We start from the raw sequence: 20,100 nt of genomic DNA on the forward strand, positions 1-20,100 counted from the left end.
AACTGTAGTGCCGCGAGTCTGTGCACGTGGGATCCAACCGCGAGATGCCGAACGAGGTCAGGCACACGCCAGGCACAAAGCGGCAAAACTGGTTGGAGACGAGGCTAGCCCACCTAGTGACTTCTCGGATGAAGACACGTAGAGCGATAGCTAAAACGCTGGTGGATTGACTTCTTCAACCGCCACCTCTGCCTAGTTCTCACTCAATTTTTTCTTTCGTTTTCTTTCCCATTGCACATTGTCCTCTGTCGAATTTCTTCAGTTCAATGAGGCATTCATTTCTCTACTTTCTAAACCCATGATACGGAAAAGAGTCTCTATTCTCTAGATTTCTCGGCTCGGCTACGACCTATATCTCCGGGTTCTTAGATTTCAACCCCACCTTCAGCCCACGCGGGTGACGCTGTTGAATATGGAGAATGCCTATGCGCAATCTACAGACCAGGTCCTTGCCAGCCTTCGGGTGGACGCAATCAAGGGCTTGACAGATGAACAGGTTCTTGCTTCAAGAGCCAAGCATGGCCCCAACTGTAAGTTATTGTGCTCTTGTCGTTAGTCAAGGAAGTAGCTCATCCCCCCCTCAGCAATCCCCGACGAGCCGCCTACTCCCCTGTGGGAGCTCATCCTCGAGCAATTCAAAGACCAACTAGTCCTCATCCTCCTCGGCTCAGCCGCAATCTCCCTCGTTCTGGCCCTGTTTGAGCAGGAGCAAGGATGGAGTGCCTTCGTCGACCCGGCCGTCATCCTCTCAATCCTCATACTGAACGCAATTGTCGGCGTGTCCCAGGAAAGCAGTGCTGAGAAAGCCATTGCTGCGCTGCAGGAATACTCGGCAAATGAGGCAAATGTGGTGCGAAGTGGTGGACATGTCTCGCGAGTCAAGGCCGACGAGCTAGTCCCAGGCGACATTATCACCATCTCTGTTGGTGACCGGGTGCCTGCGGATTGCAGGCTCCTCTCGATTGAAAGCAACAGTTTTGCTGTTGACCAAGCTATCCTGACAGGAGAAAGCGAGAGTGTTGGCAAGGATCACAAGGCTGTTGTCAGAGATGAAAAGGCAGTCCTGCAGGATCAGGTCAACATGCTCTTCTCCGGAACAACTGTGGTGACTGGTCGTGCCAAGGCTATTGTGGCCCTGACTGGGAGCAGAACTGCCATCGGCGATATCCACGAGAGCATCACCGCCCAGATCTCAGAGCCGACACCCCTGAAGCAGAAGCTCAACGACTTTGGAGACTCTCTGGCCAAGGTGATCACGGTTATCTGCATTCTTGTCTGGCTCATCAACATTCCCCACTTCAACGACCCCAGCCATGGCAACTGGACCAAAGGTGCCATCTACTACCTTAAAATTGCCGTCTCCTTGGGCGTTGCGGCAATCCCGGAAGGTCTCGCCGTCGTCATCACAACATGCCTGGCACTGGGGACTCGGAAGATGGCTGCTAAAAACGCTGTCGTACGGAGCCTGCCCTCTGTGGAAACTCTTGGGAGCTGTAGCGTCATCTGCTCTGACAAGACGGGCACTTTGACCACAAACCAGATGAGTGTCAACAAGGTTGTCTATATCAACGAGGACGGCACGGATCTCGAGGAGCTCGACGTCGATGGAACTACCTTTGAGCCCAGGGGCGACATCAAACTCAAGGGCAAGGTCATTCAAGACCTTGCTCAGAATTCCGCGACTATCCTCCAGATGACCGAGGTCGCAGCTCTCTGCAACGATGCCAGGCTTGCCTATGACTCCAGGACCGGCACGTACTCAAACGTGGGTGAGCCTACGGAGGGTGCTCTACGGGTACTCGTCGAGAAGGTTGGCCCTTGCGCGCCCCAGGACTGCCACCCCGAAGATCGGGTTCACTACGCCAGCGCCTGGTATGAGAACAAGTACAACCGGCTTGCCACCTACGAGTTCTCACGGGACCGCAAGAGCATGTCCGTTCTAGTCCAGAATGGGAAAGAGCAAAAACTGCTGGTCAAGGGTGCCCCGGAGTCTATCATCGAGCGTTGTACGCATACCCTTCTGGGTCCGAATGGAAAGAGGATTCCCCTGAATAGCAAGCTCTCCGGACTTATCACGAAGGAAATCGTCGATTACGGCAACCGTGGCCTCCGGGTTATCGCCTTGGCTAGACTGGATGATGTTTCGGGCAACCCGCTGCTTCACACGGCCAAGTCGACTGCCGAGTACGCGGAGCTGGAACAGAACCTCACCCTGCTTGGACTGGTTGGAATGCTCGATCCCCCGCGCCCCGAGGTCCCAGAATCCATCAAGAAGTGCAAGGACGCCGGTATCCGTGTCATTGTCATCACCGGAGATAACCGGAATACAGCAGAGAGCATCTGCCGCCAAATCGGCGTGTTTGGAGAGTACGAGGATCTGACCGGAAAGAGCTACACGGGTCGTGAATTCGACAATCTGAGCCCGAGCGAACAGCTCGAGGCCGCCAAGAAGGCTTCCCTGTTTTCTCGCGTCGAGCCAAGCCACAAGTCGAAGATGGTGGATCTCCTGCAGTCTCTTGGAGAGGTCGTTGCCATGACTGGCGATGGCGTCAACGATGCCCCAGCCCTCAAGAAGGCCGACATTGGCGTCGCCATGGGCTCGGGCACTGACGTCTCCAAGCTCGCCGCCGACATGGTCCTCACAGACAACAACTTCGCCACCATCGAGTCCGCTATCGAAGAGGGCCGGTCCATCTACAACAACACCCAGCAGTTCATCCGCTATCTCATCTCGTCCAATATCGGCGAGGTCGTGTCCATCTTCCTGACGGCAGCCCTGGGGATGCCCGAAGCTCTGATTCCGGTCCAGCTCCTATGGGTCAACCTCGTCACGGATGGTCTCCCCGCCACTGCGCTGTCTTTCAACCCGCCCGATCACGACATCATGAGACGCCAGCCGAGGAAGCGCGACGAACCTCTTATCGGCGGCTGGCTGTTCTTCCGCTACATGGTCATCGGAATCTATGTCGGTCTCGCGACCGTGGGCGGCTACGCTTGGTGGTTCATGTACAACCCCGAGGGCCCGCAGATCAGCTTCTGGCAGCTCAGCCACTTCCACCGCTGCTCGACCCAGTTCCCCGAGATCGGCTGCCAGATGTTCACCAACGACATGGCCAAGTCGGCCTCGACCGTCTCGCTCTCGATCCTCGTCGTCATCGAGATGTTCAACGCCATGAATGCCCTTTCCTCCAGCGAATCCCTCCTGACACTCCCACTCTGGGAGAACATGATGCTCGTCTACGCCATCGGCCTGTCGATGGCTCTCCACTTCGCACTGCTCTACACTCCCATTCTCCAGACCCTGTTCTCGATCCTACCACTCAACTGGTTGGAGTGGAAGGCAGTGATCATCATCAGTGCTCCCGTCATGTAAGTCTCCACCATATATTCCTCCCCCCCAAAAAAAAACTCAACCGAAAACCATTTCAGCGCTGACTTATGTGTTTTCTGTCCAGACTCATCGACGAGTTCTTGAAGTTTGTGGAAAGACAGCTCTTCATCCAGAGTGCCGCGGTTCAGTCGACGGAGAAGCCGTCGAAGAAGGAGCAATAGAGTGGTAGAAATCGCTCGGGGTACCTACCTAGGCTCGTACGTAGATGTGTAGAAATAGAACATTGTACTTAATCCTCTCAGATGGTCATGGTCGACACTGACCCTATTCCGGGACGTAACTATTGGTGACTGCGACTTTATTGTTGGAGTCAATTATTTGCTCGGGTGAGTGCATGACAACAGCGGACTCGTGATTATTATATACCTATCCATCCGTCCGCCTGCCGTTCTCCGAATCATCATCCGACGTCAACCTCCGTGGGAGTCGTGACATCTCAAATCTATCCATCTATTTGCATCCTAGCCCGTTCGCCGCGAACTACCTCCCAACGCCTGCTGCTGTGAGCTGTTCTATCCGTGCACAGGAGGGTATAACTCTACAAGCCCTGCCAAGAGGAAAGGGAATAAGAAGAAGAAAAAAGCCTGGTCCTCCAAACGCAATGCAAAAATCATGTACAGTCCTCCTTTACATATCCCATTGTGTGTTTTTGGGCCCCGCCCCCTGCGACCAGCCCATGACATCACAAAAGCCAGCAGCCGACGACGGCGCCGAGGATCCCGACGGCGAGCGGTGACGCGGCGAGCAGCAAGTTCGGGGCTCCGGCGGCGGGACCGGGGCCGCCGTTGATGGGGACGATCTTGCCGTCGGGGGTCATCCTCCAGCCGCTGGGGATGGCGTTGGGCGGGGCCGTGCCGGACGCCTTGACCCAGGGCCAGCCGGTCTGGGTGGCGGTGTCGCCCCTGCCGATGCCGCCGGCGGGGACGGTCGGCGAGAGGCCCGTCGGGCTGGCGGCGCTGGCGGTCACGGTCGGCCCGCCGCCCCCCTTGTCCGGGTTGCCGTTGACGGCGCCGCCGTTGGCGATGATCGACTCCCAGGTGCCCGAGGTGTCGCCGTACTTGTACGATTCGCCTGTCGAGTAGTCGGTTATGGAGACGGACTGGACGGTCATGGTGAATGGGCCCTTTGAGTAGTCCGTCGGCCCTTGGGCCCACTCGATCGTGCCGGGGGGGTTTGACGGGTCGCCACCCGCCCAGGAACCGAACTTGACTTGCATCGGCGTCTGGGGGTATTGGCCGTCGGCGTCGTTGTACTGGAGAGTCCGTATCACGGTGCCCCCGACGGACCACACGATGCGGTCGGGGGTCCAGTCGATGGTGTACTTGATGAAGCCGCCCTGGTTGTTGGCTGCCGGGTTGAACTCGCCGCGGTTGTACGACGTGGTCTGGCCTTTGCCGAAGTAGTTGGTCTGGACCTGGGCGCCATCCGCCCCGAGCCACTCCATGTCTATCTCGTCCAGGTCGTCGGACTGCAGGACGAGCGAGCTGACGATGCCGGCTCCCGGCGCGGATTTCATCGTGAACTCGACCCGGCCAAACATGATGTAGAACAGGCTCGTGAGCTGCGGCGCGTCGCCCGGGTTCGCGACCGTGAACTCGACGCCGGCCGAGTCGTATTTGGGCGTTCCGCCGCTCGCAACGAAGGAATTGACCGATCCTTGGGTGAAGTCGACGTGGATCGACATGCCCAGTGCCGCATCTGGGGGGCAATCGGCTGGCGAGGGTTAGCTCATGCAAGCTTGGACGTCGTCGAAGCAGCAACTTACTGGAGTATAGTGGGTTACATGACGACCAGGTCTGTGCCGATACCGTAGTCGTCATCAGTAGAACTGCTGCCGCGGCAGCTCTCCATGATCTTGAACGTACCATGCTGATACTGTCGGAGTTGAGCAAGCAGACGACTAGAGAGAAGAAGCAAGATTGCAAGTTGAGACAGTTCCCCCTCTAGTGCCCTGTAATAATACAGAGTTCTAGTTTTTAAGACAACGAGCAGATACAGGGAACGGGATGTAACGCTAAATGAAGCGGATCTTGGGACTCGGTAAGACGGTGCATGAACGCCTTTATCATTCTTAAAGGGTAAATGCCAAAAGAGAGAGAATATCTACCAACCTCCGACCATCGTCACAGGTCTACGTCGGAGATGACCTACAGCAAGTATGGAGTGCATAATTGGATAATTGGCGAATGGCAAGCCAACGCGTCGTCAAATCGTCGGTTTTCCAGGAGGTTGGGCTGCTGCGCAGCTTGGAAATCCCAGAACTCAAGTGGCTGGTGGGGGCTAGTGGCGCTAAACTGGTTTCCCATTGGCCGTCTAGCTTCCATTCTAGACCCCCACCGCCCGTGGTGGCTGCAACATGCCCTCTCATCTTGGTGAGGATGATGTCAAACCCTCAAACCCAGATTTAATGATCATAAAACACGGCATATAAGCAGTGAGGCGCACGGCATGGAACCTCTCAGTGCTCTACTTTAAATATATATATATATATATCCCTAGATATCCATTGCCCGACAGGAGCACTTGGATCACTGGGAGCGACTACCTATCGGTCACCAGGATCAATCAACAGGGATGAATATTTCAATGCAAGTATCACCAAAAACAACTCTGGAGTTTCACAACTTGGATGCATCACTGGCAAGGATTCTCGGGGAACTGTCTCCCATCAAACTGTGGGGAGGCATCTGTAAGTATAGGTATCTGTGAGTGTGCTCTACCTCTCAATGGCCGCCATCTCCAAGCATATCAACAGTGGGCTGGATGGACAATGTCCCCTCTCACTGAAGCACTAGACGCTATCTCGAGTTGTCTAGGGGATGATCCCATGACCGATTTGTGCTGGGGTTACAAGCGGTTAGCTGCGGGCAGGACCCCTCAACCGCCCCGCCTATCCATCCATTATCAAGCCTGGCTTATCCCCTAAAAGGAGGCAGCTTGAGTCACAATCCCTTGTTTGACCTCCGGGATACAACGAATTTCCTGTGGAAACTCGTATCCTACGTTCCTATGCCTTGAATAATATTTGAATCTATCTCGTACATCGTGGCTAGCAAGAATGAAGACTGTGGCTGGCCAAACAGCTCTTCAGCGCCTGGCGCGAAGTTCACGATATCAACCAAGCACTAGGTCTCTTAGCAGGAGGTTGTTCCACGCAAAGCCATCCAATACTGAGATAACCCCTCCGAAGAATGTCCGCACACGTGTCACTATCAATGACATCTTGGAGAGGCGCGCAAAGGCCGGGAAGCTGGTTGCTGGAACGGCGGCTGTCTCTGACAGTGACATGTTCAAGGGCCCGGTACGGATGGTTTCTTACTTACCCCCATCCCTTGAGATACTCCTGGCTAACTGAACTTGCTTCGTAGTCGACGGGCAAACCAAAGGCCAGACGATGGGATCGTAGGTGCCATAGCATTATTTTGCTACACAGCCCTACCTATACTCACTAACACGGATTGATCAGACATCCTGAGTTCCGAGAGCGCGGCCCGGCAACCATGCGTTCTCAAGCAGGCCGCCAAACACCTGAAGAAGCCAGGCCTCATTTCCCTCGGAGGTGGTCTGCCTTGTGCCGAGTACTTTCCCTTTCAGTCGATCAGCATGAAGATTCCCACGGTACCTCACTTCTCCGAGGCCGAGGCACGGGGCTCTGGCGAGGAAGTCCACATCGGCAAGTACGATGTTGCCGAGAGCGAGGACGGAGTCTATGACCTGTCTATCGCCCTCAACTACGGCCAAGCTACTGGTTCCGCACAGCTCATGCGCTGGGTAACGGAGCACACCGAGTTGGTCTGCAACCCGCCCTACGCCGACTGGCGATCCTGCCTCACGGTCGGCAGCACGGGTGCCCTGGAACAGGCCTACAGGATGTTTCTCGACCGGCAACGGGGTGACTCGATGCTCACCGAGGAGTACAGCTTCTCCACAGCACTCGAGACGGCCGCACCTCTGGGGATCAAGGTGTTCGGCATCAAAATGGACGAACAGGGCCTGATCCCCGAGAGCATGGACGAGATCTTGGCCCGGTGGGACGTGCAAGCGCGCGGTGCGCGGAAACCGCACGTGCTCTATACCGTGCCCTCGGGTCAAAACCCAACGGGCGCAACGCAGGGCGAGAGGCGGCGCAGGGACATCTACGCGGTCGCGCAGCAGCACGACGTGTACATCATCGAGGACGAGCCGTACTATTTCCTCCAGATGCAGCCGTATGCGGGACGAGGCTCGCCTGTTACGCCTCCGCCGGCGTCGGTGGAGGAGTTCCTGGAGTCGCTCGTCCCGTCGCTGTTGAGCATGGACGTGGACGGGAGAGTCCTGCGGATGGATTCCTTTTCCAAGGTCGTGGTCCCGGGCTCTCGACTCGGCTGGGTCACGGCGTCGGAGCAGATTATTGAGAGGTATATAAGGCACAGCGAGGCGTGCAACCAGGGCCCGAGCGGCTTCTCCCAGATCATCTTATACAAGATGCTGGATGAGAGTTGGGGCCACGAAGGATACCTGAAATGGCTCATGAACCTGCGGCTGGAATACACGAAGCGGAGGGACGTCATCTTGGCCGCTTGCGAGAAGTACCTTCCTCGAGAGATTGTGAGCTGGAACCCTCCAGCTGCCGGCATGTTTGTAAGACTTCCCTCCCGTTTTTGTGATTTGCTCGCTCTTCTTCTACGTGGCACCTGAGCTGATTTGAATACCGTCGCAGCACTGGCTAAAGGTCAACCACAACCTTCACCCCGATGCGTCTCATCGCAGCATCCTCGACATTGAAGAAGAGATCTTCAGTCTCTGCATCGAGAAAGGCGTCCTCGTGGGCCGAGGTTCGTGGTTCAGGGCCGAGCACGACAGGGCCCTGACAGAGATGTTCTTCCGGGCCACGTATGCGGCAGCGACCCCGGAGAACATGACGGAGGCTATTCGTAGATTTGCCGATGCGATACGGCATAGCTATCGTTTGAAGTAGTTGAACCATGTCCGTAAGGGGGAAGCATCTGCCCCTGAATTTCCCCAGCATTATCGGAGTTGGAGTTGGCCTTGTTTTATGATTAGGGGAATCGAATTTGAATTCGAAATAAGTTGCAAATGCTACGTTCTAATTCATAATTGCATGTCCGTTTGTGAAGAGTGGCGATACGAAGCACCGTGTTGCCTTCCATGTTAAAAGCTGTGTGTCGGGTGGTGTTTACATGTTCACACGTGAAGGGGACAGCTGATATTATCAACCTATCAACATACAAGTACCGACAACAGCAGCCTGACAATTTCATACCATGTTTTCGGGGATACAATATTCCCCACCGACCTCATTCTCATATAACCCATGCGAAGAGAGTCACGTCCCAAGGTAGAGAGGAACCGTCGAGGACCTAATCATCATCCCCTCCCCGGCAGGAATGACCTTCTTTTCTCCTTACCCCCAATCCAGACAGACCTCACACCCGGAACCCCAAACCCAACCGGCCAGCAAGTGAGAATTAGACGCCGCCGCCGCCCTCGGTCCCCTTCGCAGGCTCCCAGAAGGCGACCCTCACGCCGTCGCCGGGCTGCAGCACAATTTCTGCCTTGAGCGTGGGCTTCCCGCCGTCGACCCCGGCCATGTGCGACTCGACGCGGTCGAAGCGCTGGAAGAGGCGGACGAGCACGTAGCCCATCTCGGTCAGGGCGAACTGCTGCCCGATGCAGATGCGCGGCCCACCGTTGAAGGGTATGTACTGCCACGGCCGCGGCTGCCAGGCGAACCAGCGCTCGGGGCTGAAGACGCCCGGGTCCGCGAGGCCGTCCGGCCCGCCGCCGCCGCCGCCCGCCGCCGGGTACAGGTCCGCCCGCCGCTGCATCACCAGCGTGCTGTAGCCGACGGGCGTGTCCTTGAGCACGGCGAGCGGCTCGGTGCCGTCCGGCCCGCCGCCGCGCGGGAGCGTCGTGTCGCGCAGGGCGAGGCGGACGTTGAACGGCACCGAGGGGTATAGGCGGAGGGTCTCGTTGAGGACGTTCTGCAGGTACCTCATCCCCTTGAGGTCCGCGTACGTGGGCGTGCGGTCGGCGCCCACGACGTCGAGGATCTCGCGGCGCAGGCGGGCCACGGCGGCCGGGTTGCGCGACAGCTCGTACACGGCCCAGCTCAGCGTCGAGGCCGTCGTGTCGCGGCCCGCCAGCAGGACGGCGACGATCTGGTCGCGCAGGACCTTGCGGTCATGCGTGAACCCGGCTAGCGCGTGCAGGAACGTGTAGCCCATGTCGCCCTTGGCCTTGGACGCTAGCTCCTCCGGCGATAGCCGCAGAGCCCGCTGGATGTACTGGTTGACGAACTCGTTGATCACCCGCAGGCCCCGCCGGAACGAGCCCCGCGGCACCAGACCGCTGAGGGGGCCGAGGCGCGTGATGAGGTTCTGCACGCGCTGCACCTCGCTGAAGGATTCCGCGAACTCGTGGCGGGGGTTGCTAGATGATGAGGGTCAGCAGCGGCCGTCATACCGTACACTAGACGTTATGAAATATGGCAACTTACGCCATCGACTTGACGTCCTTCCCCAGCAAAAAGTCGGTGGCGACGTCGAGGGTGTACCTGAAGAACAGGTCGCTGATGTCCAGCACCCTCCCGTTCCCGGCCTCCATGTCGACGTCCTGGTCCTCGCCGTTCAGGGCGCCGCCGTTGGCGATGGCCCGGAACAGCGTCTTGATGTGTGTCTCGAAGCACTGCAGGTCGCTGACGCGGTCCTTGACGAACTGCGGCCGGATCAGCTGGCGGCTCGAGTGCCAGAGGTCGCCGTCGGTGGTGAAGATGCTGTCGCCGAGGAAGTCCTTCCACTCCTCGTGGAAGGGCTCGCCCTTGCCGTAGTCGCCGAACTGCGTCGCCAGGATCGCCTTGATGTTCTCCGGGTCGGCCGTCAGGATCATCCGCCGCCCAATCGTGCGCACCTCGCCCGTCCACCCGCCGATGGACGCAAAGGTCGACTGCCACATCTCCAGGTTCTTGTGCGCCATCGTTGACCGGACGGTGCGCCAGACGAGGTCGAGGGCTGTGAGGGGGGGAGCGGATTAGTCGGGCTGTTCCGGTCCTGGGGCTTCCTTTCTGGGCAAGTGACAGCCCAAGAGGAGGAGCTTACCAAAGGGAAGGTACGTCGGGATCGTTGTGCCGCGAGAACCAAGACGCTTCAGCCTGATGTTCTCCTCGATACGCATGCATACTTTGAAGAACACATATCCGGATATCAGGACCAGGAGGGCCGTCTTCAAGGAGACGCGCCCCAGCAACTCCTCGATCATGCCCGTCTCCTTCCTTTTCTGGAGAGAGGCCGGTGAGAGACAAGTGGTCAGATGGTAGTTGAAGGTAGGGAGGCAGATATGCTACCACAAATAGATGATGGGCAAGAGACTAGAACGTCGTCCTCAAAGAGACAAGTATAATACGGGAAAGTCCCAGTCTAAGCTACTCCCTGGACTAATCGTATAGTCACTCCGTTACATCTGCCAAGGTTCATTGAAAGCGATAGGAATGAAGAACCAGAAGCTTGACTGCATGGGCGAGATATCGCGTGTTTAAGAAGGCCCTTGCGCCTGCCCTGCATCGCCGGATCGCCCCTTCATTCCGGCCCAGTGCGGCTTTACCAACACGAACCCTTCAGTGCGGGTTGGGAAGCCGAGAGGCCCAAGCAAGGTGCATAGGTAGTTAGGAGCCAGATCCCTCTGGGGATGGCGCGACTGTCCAGTGAACATCATCGGATCCTACCCCCCCTCCCCATTACGCAACATGCCAGGGGTTATTCCTGCGGGGAAGGGCTCTATTTAGAAGAAAGCTTGGAATTAACTCGCCCTAAAAGGCGGGTGCCGAGGTCGGACTTTTTTATGTAAATTTTTTAGGAGGATTCTGTGCTGTCAGCGATGTCAAAAGCGCCGCGGTGAGTCTTGGAAGTCGTTCATCAAGGTCAGTAAGCTGGTTAGAGGCTCGATTTACTGTTCTTTAGGGGCAATTGACAGTCTCCTGCCATGGTAGCAGACTCGAAATCGACTGTTTGGCAGCTTTCACATGCTTCCTCGGCAGCCCGACCGCAAGCTACAATGTGATGTACAGATGCGGAGGAGCACCCTGGTTGACCCCCATCTGGCAGATCTGGCGCCGTTGGACCCCGCAGGCATTCATGGAGCATCAGACCAATCAATCGAGTCGTGGTTGAAATCATCATCTCAATATGCCTATTATGCCTATTCTGCCTTGTTAGCAAATGGCTGCATAACTATGTACATACAAGCCGAATTCTGCGCCCCATGGTTGTTAGTTTGGTATATCCACGAACATCATGCACAACGTCGCTCCCTCTACTATGCAGTATATCCGCCCATCACATGGGATAAGAGCACTCGGTCCCGTTGTTGGCTTGGGTGCACCATATCATGGTCACCGGAGAGGCACCCACTCCGCGCGCGACCATGCGCGCCCTCAGCTCTTCCAGTCGAGGTGCCGCCTCCAGCTGGCTCCGGTTCTGGCCCGACAAATCCCGCCTGCCTGACCACAACACCTCGCCTGCCGCGCTAGCCCGCGGCCAGAGGATCTGGTCGAGGTTTACCGTGTCGATCGTCTCGCTCCAGGCTGCCACCTCGCCGCCGAGCACCAGTTTTGCCTGCTCCTCGTCGAGGTTGGCAGTCGGGTCGTGCGAATAGACCAGTTTCCAGCCCTTCGCCGGGTCGCACCAGTCGTTGAATGGGAAGTTCGACTCGAAGGCCAAGCCATTGTCAAAGTTGATCCACTGGCCTCTGCCGCAGTCCAGGTACTATATCCAGTGTCAGTCAGCCTTGGCCCCGTTCCTATGTCTGGGGTATGGGGAGGGTGGTGAGACTCACCCAGTAGTTGTAGTTGCTATCAATGACCTGAAACCCGCGGCTCGTCAGATTCTTCACAGAATCCTCGCCCAGCCACGCCTGCACGACGGTGTCTTTGCCAATATCGACGCCCCAGTCGATCGGGATCTCCTCCCACACCATGGGAACCAGGCCGGCCTTCCTCACGCGTTTATGCTGGGCGTCGATGAATTTCTGGAGTAGGGGCTGCAGCACCTCGGTGTCGTTGGATCTGACGCCGGGGTCCAGCATCGAGTCGTTGGCATTCAGCTCATCACCACCAGTGTGGAAGTAGGACGAGTAAGGTTCAAGCCTTGGCAACAAGTCGTCGAACATGGTCTCGAGGAAGTTATCCACGCCCGTGTCGTTCAGCTTGAAGGCTCCGCACGGTGGCTCGGCGCACCACCAGTAGTAGGGGAACGCATCGTATGCTGTGATTAGCTCGGGCTGCGACTCAGCCACAGACCCGATATGCCCGGGCATGTCAATCTCGAGGATGACCTCAACGGCACGTTGAATGGCGTACGTCTGGATGTGCTTGATATCGGCGGGCGAATACGTCATATCTGGCCGATAAGCGCCTTTCTTGGAGAGCTCGGGCAGAGCGGGGATGTCGAGCGGCCAGGACTGCGAATCAGTGATGTGGATGTGCAGTCTGTTCATCTTGCTCCAGCTCATCGCATCGATGGTCCGGAGAATGTCCTCGACGGGGAACCAGTTCCTGGCAACGTCCATAAGGATGCCGCGATGGGGAAACTTTGGGTAATCCTGGATGTCAAGGGGAACGGATGACGTGTACCAGAACGGGCCGCCCGAGTGTTTATAAAAGAGCTGGCCAAAGGTCTCCAGACCTCGGAGCACACCGGTCGACGACACAGCGGTGAGCTTGCCATGGCCCTTCGCGCTCAGGGTCAGGTTGTACGACTCGTCGACGGCACCGCCGAGGGGCTTGAATGAGCTCGGCGAGTCTTCCTCGGTTTGGATGATCTGGAGGGTTTTTACCCAGTTCTGGCCCTCGAGAAGCTTGGGCTCGGAGTCGGAAAGTCGGTTTCGCTTACGCAGCATCCAGGGGACAAAGTCGCTCGAGAAGATAGAGTCGAGGGTCCTCGAGACCGCGGCCTGTACGCGCTGCTTGCTATCAAAGCTGTCATATGGAGTAAATCCGTAGGTGTAGGGGAGCTGTTGAAACAGTTCGCTCTTAGTACTCAAATCATCCGGGGGGCAGGGGTTGTCGGGAGAAGAAGACCAGCATACAAATCCGCCATTATACGTGATTTCGAGGTTCTGGTGTAGATACAAGACTGATTGGCCCTTGGTGAAGATTTGCGGAGCAGGCCATATCGCGGAAACAGGACCAAGGAGGATCAGAGAGAGAAGTAGGAGGGAGGAAGCGAAGTGGGAAAACATGATGTTGGCGGGCGGCGTAGAGACGCACAGAAACGGGGAGGGGGGAATCCGTTCAAAGGCAGATCCAGCAGCAAGGCGGACAGGGTCTGGGAAATGGGGATATATAGAGGTGAAGGCCTCAATGGGAGACGTTGAGGCTCATCCGGCTCCGTAAATTAACCTCTGCAAGGGGCAGGTATAAGTGAGTCGATCAATAATAAGACTCCGGCAGTGACGGTGAGCTGCAGGGCGATTATAAATCTATGTTACCCAAAGTTTCGATCAAAGTTCACCGGGGTTACCAACTTACCCTCTTCTATCCTCCATCCTTCGTCTGTGACGATGGGTTGGAGAGGCTTGTCTTCGACTGTTGATCCAAATCTCCAAATCCCGTCGGTGGCGCAACGTTACGCCAGGCGAGCCAGGCCAATGTGTAGGTAGTCAGGTGGCCCGACTCCCGATCCAGGTCTGAACCCAAGCTACGACAAGCTCAAGGTTGAGAGCACTTGGGGCAGGGCCGTTCCTAAAGGAACTAGGTGATCTTCGTTCCTGGGAGGAACTAAATCTTATCGCGTGGGTGACTTATTACGAGGGCCGACTAAACATGGGAGTGGCTAATACCTCGGTTTGCGTTGTAGTCGCCAGTTTTTGTGGTTTGACTTGTAGTGTAGGAGGAGCACATAACTGAATCGGTCAAGGAGATACGGTAGGTAGTCGACAGGCAGAAGGTCTAGACACGAAGGATGCAGTATCCGTATGCGTATCCGGAGATATTTCGTACCACTTGAAAAGACCGGACGGAATTTCCTGAAAGGGGCTGGCCCCAAGTGATCGGCCTGTCCGCCGATCTTTGTTGAGATTGAGATTGGATTGGATTAAACTAATCGGAACTTTTAATTCATCAACTCGGAGAGGCACGTGTGCCCATGTGCCGCCCCAAGCTCTGTGCTGTAATGCATCGCTTGTGGCTGCATTGCAGTCCCCTGCACTGTAACACAATAGGAGACTTGGAGCAGCGACATGACATTTCCCCGCAGCGGCAGACAGACAGTTGTCGCTACTAACCTTGAACTAATCGTCCTGGAATGATCCAAGGTTGAGCCAAGGAGTCGAAAGGGTAGGTAGCTACAAAGCAGGGGACGGTAGCATCCGTAGATACTTAGGTTTCTACTGGGCCGGGCCGACTCGTGGGCAAGCTAACGGTTAACCATGAGGACCACAGTCTCAATAGTTGCCAACCTACATCTAGACAAAAGGACGGAACTCATTCCAAGCCTGCTCGAAATCTAGCTTAAACGTTAAGATTGACAAGACATAGCATAGCATACCGATAGTCTCTTCCTACCCAATAGCACAGGGCGTTATAGCTACGAATTTTGGGGAATCGGGGAGCTTCCCCCCGCATTCTGCCACGGCCAATCCAAGGCGAGATAGTGGGGATGCGAAGGCGGTGGTGCATGGCAGAATAGTCGAATCCAAAAATTTACAATCTATGTGCCTGAGAGCGAGGCCTCTCTGTTTCTTGGCCAAGTCCAGGTCGCAAGCAATTGCAAATTGTTTCCGAACATGGGTAGCAAGAGAAAGCGCGCTGCCAAAGACTCGGCTGCTCCGAGCCAGCCGACAACGAAGCGGCCCAAGAAAATCCCCGACTCAAAGAATGGTTCGGCCAAGCCCACATCAAACAAAGCCCCCAAGAGCCTAGACAAGTCACCCTTCGTGGAACGCCCCACCTCCGACGAACGCAAACGGGAAGCGCACGTATACGAGCTCCTTGGTAGCGAGGACAGCTCCGACCGCATCAATGCCGCGGATGCCATTGTGTCCGGCTTGTTTGGCGGAGAAGGCGTGCCCGGTCCGGTCCTCCAACGTCACCTAGACACCCGGCTTTTCCGCGGCCTCGCAAGCGGCAGGAATGCGTCGCGCATTGGCTTCAGCCTCGCCATTACCGAGATCCTGAGACAGCTCTTCGGGAAGGACGACCTGGCAAACCTGCGATATCCTGGACTGACGTTCGACGAAGTCTTGCATGTCTTGGTCGCGAGAACGCATGCTGGCGGCAATGTCCCTGGCCAGCAAGAGAGGGACCATTACTTTGGCCAACTTTTCGGAATCGAGTGTTTCGTCAGTGCCGGCATCCTGTTCGGCGACAAGACGAGATGGCTTTCAGTCGTTGACCTCCTGCTGAAGCTCGCCAACAAGAAGGCGTGGCTTCGACCCCAGTGTGGCTGGATCATTGCTCAGGCCATAGGACAAATGAAACAAAAGCTGGCCGAAAATACACTCCAGAAGCTGTCTGACGAGGGTCTGTCCAAGACTCCGGAAGGGGTCGGCATCTATATAGTTGCCCTGGACCGCTTTCCAGACATGAAGGTGCCCTCAAAGCCGTGGCGTAACCCTCTCTCGCCGAAAGCCTTCGGAGACTTGCCTGCAGCGCTGAAGGATAGTGGTAGGGAGGAGTCACAGTCACAGGATGCCACTGGTCGGAAGCAGAAGCAGAGCAACTGGACTGCGCAGCTCCACTGGGTGTGGGATGTTATTCTGTCACACTTTGCAAAGCCCTCAACCGCCGATTCTGATCTCGCTGAGAATTTCAGGCTGTTTTGGAACAGAGTCGTTGACGGTGAGTCCCCGTGTACCTGCCTCGTTGTTGGTCTTCCTCAAATGCTGACTGGGTAGTAGAAAGCTTCTTCTCCAAGAGTGCCTCCGACGGCCAGAAGTTTTCTGGTTTCATGATCTTCCAAAAGATGATCGAAGGCGGTTCAGGCTCCCCATTTATCGTGGACACCGTATTCAGCAAGAACTTCATGGCTTGTCTGATCAATCAGGCGTCGAAAGAGGATCGCTACCTCCATCGGGCTGCACTGAAGGCTCTGAAGACAATCGAGACTACCGTCCAGGAAGAACCTTCGATCCTTGAGCCGGTCTTGAAGAAACTCCTTGGTAGTCATGGCGCCTACAACTTCGACCAACGGACGAACACCAAGACAGTAGAGAAACTACTTCAATACACCACCACGACAAATGTCGAGGCTGTCCTCGACCTTATCAAGAACATGAACAATCTAGAGCTGCCGTTGTTCGTGCAGGCTTATGGCAACTATCTCTTCAAGCTGGCGAGCCTTGCAACCGAGCCTGGAAAGACGGATGACGACCATGATATTTATGTCCCGGCATTAGCTCTTCAGGAACTAGCAAGAATTACCTACTCCAAGGCCGATGCGGCTTTGTCGGACCAGAAGACCCGAGATCTGCTGCGTAACAGATTGACGTCCGCCTTTGCGAAGTTCGTCAGGCGGCCCGAAGACTTTTCTCACCTCTGCAACGCGGTCTTGTTGATCGAAGCGGACGTGGGGATGGATGGGGAGATCGAATCGGAGCTCGTTCGAGCGCTGGAGCGACTCAGAGACCTGCTTGACTGTGAGGACGTTGGAGCAGATCTCAGAGGCCCATACCATGGATTGGCCTTGCTACACGCCGTGGGTGTCCTGCAGCTGTACAACGAAGACCCGGATGCGCTGGAGACGCTAGCAGATCTCGAGCAGTGCTACGATAAACTGAAAGGCAAGGCATTCGACGAGGACGAGGGCGCGTCCGAGTTCCTCGTTGAGATCCTGCTCTCCATGGTTGCCCAGCCGTCCTCTCTGATGAGGCAACTCTCTCAACAAGTGTTCGAGGCATTCACCCCCGTGCTCTCAGCCCAGGCAATCCAACTTCTCACAGACCCGCTTACGGCGGATGAGAATGCAAAGGGACAACAGACCCTTTTTAGCACTGAGGACGAAGACATGGACGGCGCCGAGGGTAGCGAACCAGAAGGCAGCGACCACGAGTCTCTCGATTCGGATGTGGAGATTGTGGACCTCGAGGATGCCCCCTCGGACCCAGAATCCGATGCCAGCGACAATGAAAGTGACAGTGGTAGTGAAGGGGCCGAGTCCGTTCAGGGAGAAGGTGCCAAGGATGAATTGGACGGGTTGGATGATGCCTTGGCTGAAGTGCTGAAGAGCCACCGTCTAGACAAGGATGCGGAGGCCGAGTCAAGCGATGATTCCGACATGAGCGACTCGGAGATGATGGAGCTTGACGACAAACTCGTGGAGATCTTCAAGCAACGAGCGAAGACGTCGAGCAAGAAAAAGGACAAAAAGGATGCCAAAGAGTCGATCATCAACTTCAAACACCGGGTCCTCGACTTGCTCGCCATCTTCATCAAGAAGGAGGCAGCCACCTCGAACCCGCTTGTCTTCCAAATCCTCCTACCGTTATTGCAGCTGGTCCGGATGACGACGACCAAGCCGCTCGCCAACAAGGCCTGCGACATCGTCCTCACCTTCGCGAAGGGTCTCAAGAAATCCAGGGCCAACCAGGATTCCAACGAACTCGACGCCGACGCCCTGATGGCTCTCCTGCGCGACATTCACGCCGACGCGTCCAAGGATCCGTCCCACCTCTTCGCGAGGGCGGCCTCGTCCGCAAGCCTTGCCGTGGCCTCGGTCCTCTGCGCCTCGACCGGCCGGGCCGAGGAGGTCTTCCAGCTCTATGCCCAGTCCCAGCTCAACTGGTACCGCGGGGAAGTCAAGATGCAGCCTTCGTTCTTCGCGGACTGGCTCAACTGGTGCCAAGGCCATGCTTCAAACATGGCGGCACAAGGCAAGGAATAGCTTGGTAGCTAGCTAGCGGTAGTGGGTACCTAGGGAGCGGTTTAGAATCTGTTTGCGAATGTCGAGATATGCATCCATATTTGCACCAGGGTTCTCCGCCCAAATTGTAACGTGCAATTCCATAGAATACTTCCATACTCTTTCTAAACCGGAGCGAGACATGCAATGAAGTAGATAGGTTAGCAGCAAGCACGGTACCTCGCGAATCTCTGCATAGAAAGGACCTGGCAATCCGTCCGCGGTCCAAATGGCAATTACTTTCTATGGATCTTCCCTTCGTAAAACCCATCCGTGGCCGCCATGATGATACAAGTACACTCGTCGCCCGCTTTTCGGCCCTTTCTTCCATTCACTGAGTATCTCCGCCTCAATCCTCCATCTTGTCATCGTCCTTCTTCCCCTCGTCATCGTCATCGTCTCCCTCGAGCGCCTTCTTCGCCAGCCTCTCGGCCTCCTCCCTCAGGGCCCTGGGCACCTCCTCGTGCCGGCCCTTGGTCGGGCCGGCGGCGTCGCTGACCCAGCTCATCTCGAGCTCGAACTCCTTGTCCTTGTTGTCGTCGTGGGCGACGTAGATGATGCGCGCCGCCTCCTTGACGGCCTGCTCCAGCGACAGCTCGCCGGCGGCGAGGTCCAGCTTCTCCAGCTCCGCCTTAGCCGCCTGGCGGCCCTTGCCCGTCGCGGCGCCGTAGTAGCCCCAGTACAGGCCCGACGGCTCGATCATATACAGGAACGGCCCGCCGTGCTTCTGGCCCTCCAACTTGCCGCCCGCGCCGACCGACGGGCCCCGCCCGACCTCCCCGTCCACCGGCGTCTCCAGCTCGCTGTCGAAGCCCCCGACGATGGCCGTGATGCCGAACGGTCGCACAGACTGGTACAGCGTGTAGGCCTGCATGTAGCCGCCCATCCTACTCGCGAGGTCGGCCGTACCGATCGGGGTCTTGAAGTTATCGCGCCACGACCGCGCCTCGTCGCGGGCGCGGTCGACAAAGTGTCGGCCATCGGGAACCATGCCGGAGTACACCTATTTTGGTTGGCGGGGACGAAGTCAGTAATTGGTCCGTCGTATCATGGGCCGTGTGCTCCCAGAATGGACATGTCAGAACGTACAACACCGAGATGCCTGTCTACCGTGGCAATCCGCTTGTTCGCTCCGGCCTTCAGCAGTTTTGATGCGATGATCTTCTCGACGGCGAGAACGACGCCGTTCTTACACCGGATGCCGACAGAGGTGCCCCCATTCTCCACTGCCTTGACTGCGTATTCTACCTGGAAATTGCGGCCGTCGGGCGAGAAGATGGAGTTGGCAAGATCGTAGCCTGTTCCTATCGACGTCTGTTTAAAACAAGGTCAGTCAATGTGAGCTTCAAAAGGCAGTGAGACGACGAGGGATTGGGCGCTTGGAGCTTACCATCGTATTATGCAGTGATTGTGGGGGAAATTGAAGAGGATCTGAGAAGGCACGGAACTTGTGGTTGGAGAGCTCGACGGGGTTTGATGGCGTGGGAGGAAGTAAAGTGAGCTTCAGAAGTTCAGGCAACGGGGAGCTGCGCGTTGCCAGAGGTTGCTGTAGCTGTGGCGCGCAACAAGGTTCCTGAGGCAGAAAAAGAGCCCAGCCACATTTCTATTTTCAGCCACAACCCGCACTTTGCCCCTTGCACCCCCTTTTCAAAGTCAACAATGAGGACTCCGTCTTCAAAACAGAGGCTTTGAGATAAAAACATGCTGTGTTCCACAGTTTAGAATAATTTAATAACCGGCCGGTTCTCCGCTTTCATACAGGAGATCTCCTGGAGATTTGTACGGCGAGGTGTGCACTCCTGGCGGAAAGACAAATTG

General features: G+C 56.5%; 6 protein-coding genes across 6 annotated transcripts; 3 read left to right on the forward strand and 3 right to left on the reverse strand.

Annotated features, from left to right (window-relative positions):
- Positions 1 to 75: 75 nt before the first annotated feature.
- QBC33DRAFT_529323 (putative calcium-translocating p-type atpase protein) lies at positions 76 to 3,680 on the forward strand. The gene is made up of 3 exons (XM_060427138.1): positions 76 to 530; positions 585 to 3,369; positions 3,456 to 3,680. Exons 1-3 carry the CDS (start codon positions 413 to 415, stop codon positions 3,550 to 3,552), a joined length of 3,000 nt encoding a protein of 999 aa, XP_060286055.1. The 5' UTR covers positions 76 to 412; the 3' UTR covers positions 3,553 to 3,680.
- Positions 3,675 to 5,608, reverse strand: QBC33DRAFT_529325 (putative glycoside hydrolase). The gene is made up of 2 exons (XM_060427139.1): positions 5,157 to 5,608; positions 3,675 to 5,104 (listed from the first exon to the last, which is right to left on the reverse strand). The coding sequence occupies exons 1-2, from the start codon at positions 5,257 to 5,259 to the stop codon at positions 4,074 to 4,076; spliced, it is 1,134 nt and encodes a 377-aa protein (XP_060286056.1). The 5' UTR covers positions 5,260 to 5,608; the 3' UTR covers positions 3,675 to 4,073.
- Positions 5,609 to 6,449: 841 nt separating this feature from the next.
- Positions 6,450 to 8,348, forward strand: QBC33DRAFT_556267 (PLP-dependent transferase; the record flags this gene model as incomplete). The annotated part of the gene is made up of 4 exons (XM_060429709.1): positions 6,450 to 6,692; positions 6,760 to 6,793; positions 6,858 to 8,011; positions 8,091 to 8,348. The coding sequence occupies 4 exons, from the start codon at positions 6,450 to 6,452 to the stop codon at positions 8,346 to 8,348; spliced, it is 1,689 nt and encodes a 562-aa protein (XP_060286057.1).
- A 511-nt stretch (positions 8,349 to 8,859) lies between these two features.
- On the reverse strand, positions 8,860 to 13,624 carry QBC33DRAFT_556268 (glycoside hydrolase superfamily; the record flags this gene model as incomplete). The annotated part of the gene is made up of 6 exons (XM_060429710.1): positions 8,860 to 9,823; positions 9,891 to 10,401; positions 10,489 to 10,666; positions 11,797 to 12,150; positions 12,221 to 13,396; positions 13,472 to 13,624. The coding sequence occupies 6 exons, from the start codon at positions 13,622 to 13,624 to the stop codon at positions 8,860 to 8,862; spliced, it is 3,336 nt and encodes a 1,111-aa protein (XP_060286058.1).
- A 1,496-nt stretch (positions 13,625 to 15,120) lies between these two features.
- QBC33DRAFT_529344 (DNA polymerase phi-domain-containing protein) lies at positions 15,121 to 18,530 on the forward strand. Its single transcript, XM_060427140.1, has 2 exons — positions 15,121 to 16,223; positions 16,283 to 18,530. Exons 1-2 carry the CDS (start codon positions 15,170 to 15,172, stop codon positions 18,262 to 18,264), a joined length of 3,036 nt encoding a protein of 1,011 aa, XP_060286059.1. The 5' UTR covers positions 15,121 to 15,169; the 3' UTR covers positions 18,265 to 18,530.
- QBC33DRAFT_529348 (N-terminal nucleophile aminohydrolase) lies at positions 18,376 to 19,808 on the reverse strand. The gene is made up of 3 exons (XM_060427141.1): positions 19,673 to 19,808; positions 19,372 to 19,596; positions 18,376 to 19,285 (listed from the first exon to the last, which is right to left on the reverse strand). The coding sequence occupies exons 1-3, from the start codon at positions 19,673 to 19,675 to the stop codon at positions 18,632 to 18,634; spliced, it is 882 nt and encodes a 293-aa protein (XP_060286060.1). The 5' UTR covers positions 19,676 to 19,808; the 3' UTR covers positions 18,376 to 18,631.
- Positions 19,809 to 20,100: the final 292 nt, after the last annotated feature.

This window comes from Phialemonium atrogriseum, assembly GCF_030411735.1.
Source record: "Phialemonium atrogriseum strain 8032-3 unplaced genomic scaffold QBC33scaffold_5, whole genome shotgun sequence".
Classification (NCBI taxonomy): Eukaryota; Fungi; Ascomycota; class Sordariomycetes; order Cephalothecales; family Cephalothecaceae; genus Phialemonium; species Phialemonium atrogriseum.